A 9,598-nucleotide genomic window follows, 5' to 3' on the forward strand; every position below is an offset into this window, starting at 1 on the left:
TAGCCTCTGTGAGTTTAAAACAAGAACACATGAAATTGAGAGGAAAGAGGTGGAGGTGGGGGGATAAGGAAGAAATTGGGAGGGAAAGAATTGAGGGTAGATTTCATCAAAACACATTATATGCCTGCATGAAATTCTCAAGCTATTAAAAAAAGTCTCTTGCACATACATACTCAAGGCACCTATGACTGCACACACAAGATTTGCACAAGATCAAACCAGACAAAATCCCAGCATGAAGAGAGGAGGAAGGGTCACAAAGTCCCGCCCTAGCTGAGGAGCTACTGGCAACAGATAGTTACTGAGAGAAGGAAAGTAAGTTTTCTTCAGGGATGTGGCTTCTGAGCGGCTACTTATGCTCCAGTAGATGACCCTACCTCCAGGCACACACTGGCCTACTGGTCATGAATTCTTTCACCTTCTTTTTGTTCTGTTCTGTTTTGTTTTGTGTTGTTTTGATACAGGATCTCATTATGTTTTCCAGTTGAACTTCTGAACTCAAATGACCCTCTAGCTCAAACTCCACGGTACTCAAAGCACAGGCACATGCCACCACTCTTGGCTTCTCCCAGAATTATTGACACCCAGTGGCATAAAAAAGCAAAAGCAAGATGGGAATGGCAGCTCACTGCTAAGCTGTGACTCCTAAGTCTTCGATCCTAACACTCAGGAGGCAGAAGTAGGAGAATCACCACAAGTTCAAGACCAACCTGGTCTACATAGCAAGTTCCATGCTAGATTATATGGCAACACCCTGTCTCCAAAAAGGGAAAAGAAATGCAAAGGCAAATGGATCTGTAAGCAATGTGTGGTGTCTCCCCTTACAATTTCAGCACTTGAGGGGACTGAGGCAGGAAGATTGTTGTGAGTTCCATGACCAGCAGGGGTACACAGTGAATTCCAGGTCAGCCTAAGCTACAAAATGAGACCTTATCTCAAAAAAAAGCAGGGGGGTGGGGGTGCTGGAGAAATGGCTCAGCCATTAAGAGCAATTGCTGCTCTTCCACAGAACCCAAGTTCAGTACCCAGCACCAAGGTCAGGCAACTCATTACTGCCCATAACTCCAGCTCCAAGGAATCCAACATCCTTTTCCTGCCTCCAAGGGTATACTTCGTGGCATTCGCAGACAGACATAAACATAAATAAAATAATAAAAATAAACCTTTTTTAAAAATTGAAAAAGTTGACATATTTAAAACATAAAACCAAACAACCTTACATTTTATCTTAAAGTATAACAAGGGGCTGGAGAGATGGCTCAGCAGTCAAGAGCACTGGCTGCTTTTGCAGAGGACCTTGGTTTGGTTCCCAGCACCACATGATGACTCACAGCCATTCGTAACTCCAGTTCCAAGTACACTCACATGCAGGCAAAACACTCAGACACATAAAATAAAAATAAATAAATAAATAAATTTAAAGTACACACATAAGTAGACATGTATAAATCAACCATATGGAGGTCTCAATAAACTGCCAAGATCTTGACATGATCTACAGCCTGTCCTCTCATCACAGTAGAACTAAGCCAGAAGGCAATAGCAACAAAATAGCTAGAACCATTCCAACTACCTAGAAATGAAGACATATACGTCTCCATGACCTTCTGCATCAAAAACATTCATGATGCAAATTATAAAATAGTTACCAATCACTAAATGTGACATGATACTTACAGGGTGTAACAAAAGCTATGCTCAAAGGAAAATTTATAGCTTCAAATGAAAATCATTTTTCTCCTACCACGTGGGTCCCAGGAATCAAACTCAGGTCATGAGACTTGACAGCATGCACCTTTACCTGTTTAGACTTCTTGCCAGCCCTTTATTGACTATTTTAAGAGAATTCCTAGCTAGTGCTTAAGTAACACAAAGATTAAAAAGCATAAGAATTGGAAAAGAAATAAAACTGCCATTAATAATAGGAAACTGCCAATATAGTAAATCTCTCTGAATCTAAAAATTATCAAAATGAGTAAGTACATTTTGAAAGATCACTGAAATGAAGTTACATTCTTATATCCTAGAAACAATTCAAAAATGAAAATCTGAAGTGCCAACTCCAAGTGGCATCAACTTTTCAGCAGATTTATAACCCTGATGTCCCTCTATCTCTGCTAGATGTGATGGGATTAATTAAAAATCATTAGCTCATGGGGGCTAGAGATATGGCTCAGTGATTAAAAGCACTGACTGCTCTCTTTCAGAGGACCTGGACTCCATTCCCAGCACCCATGTGGCAGCTAACAACCCTCCGTAACTTCAGTTCCAGGGGATCAATGCCTTCTTTTGACCTCCATAGGCATTGCACTTACACACATGCAGGCGATACACACATACACATAAAGTTAAAATAATAAAAAAAAATTAGTCCAGAAAATGTCCATTAATAAAGTTCATTCTACAAATATATGCAAATATGATTTTTCAGCTGCAGTGTAAAGCAGAAATTACATAAGTCACTGATAATATATATTTTTTTAAATATATAAGCATTCAGGCAGAGCCATATCAGAAAACATAATAATCATATATCTATACCTAAATGAGAAAGGCAAATTGTATTGCAAGTCGTTTCCACTGGCTTGTCAAGCACAAGCAATAATGCTTTAAGTAAGTGATTCTCCAAGCAAAATTAAATATAATCTCTCTTAGACTTGATAGCATTTTAACCCTGAAAATTTCAGGATGTGTATGAAACCAACATTCACCCACCTCTTTAGCAAAAACATTTGAAAGCTGCAGAGGGCACACACTAACATGAACATTTCTGGTTTCTACCCATGAATGCTACAAAATAAAAAAACACACTTGCAAATGTCCACTGTGGACCCCAGCAGCACCATTCCACTGATAACCACCATGAGAGAAAAATCACTGATCCCAGTTTTACCACATATCCTGAGTCTCTGAGAAATCACATGATATTTACACATCACTCTGATAAAATATCATTTCACCAGCCCACCCATGTAAAAGCTGATGTGACAGAAATCCTTGAAAAAAAATTGTGTTTTCTCTGAAAATATCAAAGAAGTCATAACAGTGTGAAAGAAAGTTCCCAGGAAAATCCTGCATCTTGGACTGAACTTCCTGTAAGTCTGACCAACTGATTAGCAGTGACTTTAATGACTGTGCAAAGTTTGGAATGTTGCAGATCCAGAGCCTATTTACAACTTATCTTGGGCCATCTTTAGCCCCCAAATAGCCACTCCTTGCCCACCTTTGTTTCTAACTTAACATGCTTTTTTTGTTTGTTTGGTTTTGGGGTTTTTTTTTGGGGGGGGGTCTTTTTGAAACAGGGTCTCCCTGTAGCCCCATCTGGCCCAGAACTCACTATGCAGACCAGGCTGGCCTTGAACTCACAGAGCACCACCTGCCTCTGCCTCCACCTCTCAAGTGCTGAGACTACAGGCATGCACCACCATGCCTGGCTTCAACATCTTATAACTAACAAAAAACCTTCAGGAATGTACTAACTTAACAAAACCCTAGTTTCCACCAACCAAAAGGCTAAGAATGCCATCAGGGACTGGCAAGATGGCTCAGTGGTTAAGAGCACTGGCAGTTCTTGCAGGAGACCTGTGTTCGAATCTAAGCAAGCACCTACATGATAGCTAACAGCCTCCGTAATGCCAGTTCCAGGAGATCCAGTGCCCTCTTTTGCACTCGTATACATGCAGGCAACACACACACATAAAATTAAAATAAAGCTAAAAAAGAATGCCATCAGATAACATCTGAGCCTATAACTGAGATTTCTCTTTTGCTGTATCAGCCTACTTAATGTTTCCACCAATATATCTGAAAAGTGTCTTGATTTATGATTTTTCTTTGTTCTGTTATTATAAAAACTTCATGAAACTGCTTCCACACTGGAACATGGAATGTAGGGTAACCTGAATCTGTGTTCCTGGGTCATGGCCACTCATATTTGGCTTCAGAATAAACTATCCCTTATCTCCTTTGAGGTGAAAGCTGTGTCTTTGTGTCAATAACAATTAAGGAAAAAACATTTTCACATTTCTTTACACTTATTTCACTGATTGAAGGATAGGCACCATATTATTTTTAATATGTGAGGCCTAAAAGTCTGAGTCTGACCCTGTTCAACTCCAAATCCCATTTTTTGTTTGTTTTGTTTGTTTGTTGAGATAACAGCTGGCCTGGAACTCACTATGTAGACCATACTGGCGTCGTACTCACAAAGATTCACCTACCTCTGTCTCCCAAGTGCTGGGACTAAAGGTATGCGCCACTATGTCCAGCTTCCCATTCAGATTTTACAATAACTTCCCATGAAAAATTCTTTAGGAGCCACCAGCATAGACGATGCTAAAATACTAGTTCTACCACATTAAGATATAAGCATATCTTCATTTGCTCACAGAATGTCATGATTGTTACTTTAAAATAAAATGTCCCGGCTAAAGAGGTGGCTCAGTCGTTAAAAGCACTGGCTGCTCTAGCAGAGGACCTGGGTTCGACTCCCAGCACCCACATGGAGGCTAACAACCTGTAACTTCAATTCCAGGGCATCTGATGGCTTCTTCTGACCTCCTTGGGCATTGCATGACATGGGTGCACTTACACACATGCCAGCAATACACTCATACACATAAAATAAAATTAAAAATTAAATCTCTCAAAATAACAGAAATACTAGAAGAGATATTTTTTCCACTCAATTTTTCAAATTCTCCTATTCTTTTGCACTTCTACTTTCTAAGACCTTGTTCCTAAATTTACAGACTTAAAATGTCTATTTTTCAAAAAGGTACAAAATTAGTCAAAAGCCCTCATTTTCTAGGGCTCATATTTCCATTTTTTAAATATATATTTTATTATTTTTATTTTTTATGTGTCTGAGTATATTGACTGCCTGTATGAAAGTACACTCATGTCTCACAGTGCCCTCAGAGGTCAGAAGAGGGTGTCAGATTCCCTTGGAACTGCAGTTACAAGTGGTTGTTAGCCACCATATGGGTGCTGGGAATCCAACCCTGGTCCTCTGCAAGAGCAACCAGTGCTCTTAAGCACTGAGCCATCTCTCCAGCCGCATATTTCCATTTTTATAAAAGGTAAATAAATCAGTTCTAATAATGACATAGGCACTTTTATTTTAAAGCTAATTTTGCAAAGCTACTTATCTGCAAGCCCTTGCCTACCCCAGAAACAGTTTTGGAGGTGGAAAAAAAAAGGATTTGAATCCAATTCTGCCACTTTCTATGTGCTGGACAGAAACAGTTCATCTATTTTGGATGTGAAATACCATCTACCTTGCACTATTTGGACAATATATTAAGTACCTGATACACAACTTTCCACATGCTAATTGTTCATTAAATAATATCTAGGGTGTTTAAAATTAGCTGTGATGTTTGCTGATATCCATTTAACCCATTCAACTATTTTATTTTAAATTGTCTCATACACTTTTTTCTCAGCTTGCAAAGCATTTTGAAATACACTGGAAATAAGGTATAAAATGTCTCTTGCATTTAAAATCCTCATTGGGCTATCCTAAGATGTACCAAGAACAGGTCAAAGAAAGGAAGGCAGTTGTTAAACCACAATTCATTATCTCCTGAACAACAATCATGTGACAGAAGCTCATTAAATTTCAAGTTCTGCTTATCAACATCCTGAGCTCCACAAACCTCTTTAAATATCACTGGGTTCTGTTTTCTGTCTTTACAGAACAAATGACTTCCAAACAATTCCTGCTTTAATACTTTGTGGTCCGTCTCAGCATGAGCACTATACATTTGTGTGCATTAATTTCATATTCAGGTCACTAACTGGTACCTTGGTACCCATAAATAGTTTTATGGTCTGCCAGCCATGTTCACACCCTCCCTCAATTGCTGTGTATGTGAGAGTGTATGCACACACACACACACAGAGAGAGAGGGGGGGGGGGCAGAGCTCCATTCCTTAACACAGACCCATCTCCCAGACCTAAAAAACTGAATTGGAAGAATCTTGTGAAAAACTAGATAAACATTAATTCACACCTTGTTTGGGGTCTCAGACACCTTTGCAAATCTAAGGAAATTACTTTTTCTCTATAGATTCACTGGTATACACATGCACATATGTGCACATAAAATTGCATTTCACAGTCTCTGAAAATAAAATTAATAAGTCATGTTTTGTTTCATTATTCTTCAGACTGTTTTGATTGGGGCTCTCAGTAAATAGATCTGATGTCAGAATATAGCCTACATCTCTGCAAACATAAATATAAATACCTAAAACAAGTTTAAGGATGGCTTTGAGATTTTTGTTTTAACTCTGTCTGTCTAAAATGTTGCTCACGTCTCACCCTGTCACCCACAATCTGAAAAACACTAATGTCATCTCATATCTTTCCACCTTAGAGATAAAGAAACAGAGACTGCACCCAAAGAAATGGGGAGTCTTGACCCAAGTCTCTAGTGAGCCATCGTTGAACAAGCCAAAACCTGTCTATCTGGACTCCGGGCCCAAGGCTCTTTCCAACACAAAGTGAAACAAAAAATTCCAAATACCATCCATTGAAAACCACAGGGGACTTGATATTTAAAACATGCTGACTGGGTTGGGGAGTGTTCAAATTCTAAATGCTGGTGAAGGTGGCCTAGGCCTGAGCCTCCCATTCAGGAAGCTTTAATTGTTTCTAAGTCTTGTCTATGGCCTAGCATGACTTGGCAAGTAAACTCTCTCTCTCTCTCTCTCTCTCTCTCTCTCTCTCTCTCTCTCTCTGAAACTGAGTTGGGGGGGTAATAAGAAGAAGAGCAGATAGGAGAGGGGATCTACAAGGAAAAGCATACACTCTTCCTTAAGTTGCTTTTTGAACACTTGGATCACACAGAAATTATTTGTGGACAAGTGGCTTGCTAGGAAACAGGAGCGAGCAGTCTTTACACAGCTGCTTCTTCCTGAGGCTGCTTAATGACAATTTAAGCATCAAAAACCATACAGATCAATGCGTGGATGCGAAGGGTCCACAGCTTAGACGACGCTGGCAACACCTGCAGCCCCAGCCCCTACCCCATCACTTTTAAAGCCCCGATGAGAGAAACCCAGATCCATCCGAACCTGCATTGCTTTTGCCAGGCTGGAGCGCCAGCCTTGCAGGAGCATCACAGCACGTGAGACTCATTTTCTCCGCTTTCCTTGGGTGTCGGCCATATGTGAGTGTGCATACACCACTGCCCGTCACGAGATGGGAATCTTTTTTTTTGGGGGGGGGGATTAACAGGATTTATTAGGCTTGCTAATAAAGCATATGATGATGGTGGAGATGGGAATCTTTAACCAGCCAGAGTGGCAGACTCCTGGAGACGGAAGGCCACACCAGGAGACCCAGCGCGCCGGAGGGAGCAGCACCGACCGCCCACCTCACCAGGTGCCCGCCCACCTCACCAGCGCGGACAGCGCCAGCGGCACCTAGCCTCCGTGACATCAGCCTCCACCTGCGCACCCCGTCCACCCAAGGGCAGAGCGGCTGCCTCCGGGAAGCGGTGGGCTCGGGCCGGCGTGGTAGGCGGCGCGGATGCGGAGACGCCCGGCCGAGAACCCCCAAAGGAGCGAGGGACTCGGCGGCGCACGGAGAGGCGGGCATGGCTGCCCGCAGCCCCAGGCGCTGGGAGCTGTCCCCCGGGCGCACGGCCCCACCTCGGGTACGCGGATCGGGAGATGCGCGGGAGCAGAAGGAAGCGCGACCCGGGACCACGTGTAGCCAGGGGAGAGCCGCGGGGGGCCTGGCTCCTCCCCCAACTGCGGCAGAAATTTGCTCTGGCCTCGGCCTTGAACAAGCCAATCCTCCAGAGTCCTCGCGGGTGAACCTGATTCTAAGTTGGCTCGTTTCCAGAGAACCCTTTCTCGACCTGGGTTTTCGTTTCAATCCGATGCGCTTGCCCATTCAACAGAATTCGAGTTGATGGGTTTTTTTTTGTTTTTTTTTTCTTTTTTGCAGAGGAAGGGGGCGGGGGGAGGGAGAGGGGAACCGGGGAGTTCGCATCCGCACCTCCCAGTGCAGGGTAAACAGTTCTGAAGGTCAGCTACGACTCCCCACTGGGCCCTCCGGAAAAGGTGAACGTTCCTCTGGAGATTCTCTGGCAACGCTTCTCTAGAGAACCCCAACTGATTAAATCCCAAGAGCTCCAGTTACTCCAATAATTCGCCGGAAACCTACATTCTAATGATTAACGACTGTAAACACCCCCAAAATAAAAGAACCAAAATTCTGGGAGCCATTATAAAGAAAACTGTGAGATGTGTACTCGGCCAAGATTAAATAAAGAATATAAAAATATGTTTAGTACTGCAAAAATAGGAAACCGAATGATACATTTGCAAACCTGAAGCCAGGCATGAAGAGAGGACATTTATTACATAACTAAAAATTGTGAATATATGCTCAGTAATCTTTAGTCAGCTATGAATACAAACTAAACATGTCCATGTTGTGTCATCTCAGCCCCAAGCATCTCTAGCCTCCCCTGTGCCCTGTCCCCTTACCTTTATTTTCAGAATCTTTCATTTTCTGCTCCCTCCCTCTGCTGCAAGAGCAGGAAAGTCCAGCTGATTCCCTGACTTCTGAGTTGTCATTCACAGACAGCGGTCTCGGATGTGAAGTCCTTCAAACGAAGAAGCACCCAGGCTATGATGATGGCATGCAAGTCGGCGTGCGGGGTTATAATTTTGCTTATGCTAGAGCGGAAGGGATGAGGATGAAGGCAGACGTAAACACAGCTTCCAAAACACGGCATGGAATCGGATCCGGAGCCTAGGCTTGCTCTTCCCTGGAGTGGGACTCCAACTGCTTAAGGCCTCCTGGCCTCCAGAGAGGTTTGGTTCATGTTGAAAGTGGAAGGTCTGTGCCAGGTTTATTTTTAAATGGTAACCTCGACTTGGGGGGAGGGCGGGGGGAATTAAAAGCCCTGAAGCCCTGAGCTGTTTCCTCTAACACACTCAGTCATTGTTTCAGTCACTTACTCAAACACACAGTTCTTCCCGTGGGTCAGGCATTGTGCTTAGTTCTGAAGATACAAAAATGAACAGGGCCAGTGCCCAGCCCTGCTCACGGGGGATACAATACAGGGGCACTGGTATCATACAGACACCCAGTCCCCATGCATTGACATGAGTTCCTGAAGCCACTGCACCCTGGTATAAATCAGTTTCCCAAGGGAGGCTTTTCCAACTAGTCAGTCAGTGGCTTAGCCAGGAATAGGTGGGAGGAAGCCACTGTTCTACCTGTTTGGTTTCAGACTACAAAAACAGAGCAAGTTCCTGCTCTAGTGACTGGCATTACATTCTGGTGAGAGAATTCAGACAAGAAATAAACACAGAAACATCAGAAGTGGCAATGGATGCTGTGAAGATGGAACATGGCAGCCAGGTAACAGAAGTGCCATTTTTAGACAGTGTGGCCAAGGGGGGTGGCACTTTGCTCACAGAAAGTGGGTCAGCATCATCTCAGTCTTCCAAACATCTTCACTCAGAAACTGGGGGCTGGAATGCAGTTAAATGGTACAGCACTTGTTGAGAAGTTCAAGGCTGTGGGTTTGCTCCACAGTACTGCCTCCCCCCAACAACAACAAAAGAG

At 43.0% G+C, this 9,598-nt stretch overlaps 1 protein-coding gene across 2 annotated transcripts in view; it reads right to left on the reverse strand.

The window, feature by feature from the left end:
• Nucleotides 1-8,789, reverse strand: part of Dnajc6 (DnaJ heat shock protein family (Hsp40) member C6) — a 178,655-nt gene extending 169,866 nt beyond the window's left edge. For both annotated transcript variants that reach the window (XM_008831060.3, XM_008831061.3), the window contains exon 1: nt 8,509-8,789. In XM_008831060.3, the coding sequence (XP_008829282.1) occupies nt 8,509-8,530 (22 nt within the window). In that variant the 5' untranslated portion in view covers nt 8,531-8,789. The remainder of the gene's footprint in view (nt 1-8,508) is intronic.
• Between the last annotated feature and the right edge of the window lie 809 nt (nt 8,790-9,598).

This window comes from Nannospalax galili, unplaced genomic scaffold, assembly GCF_000622305.1.
Source record: "Nannospalax galili isolate Female #2095 unplaced genomic scaffold, S.galili_v1.0 scaffold553, whole genome shotgun sequence".
NCBI classification, from domain to species: Eukaryota; Metazoa; Chordata; class Mammalia; order Rodentia; family Spalacidae; genus Nannospalax; species Nannospalax galili.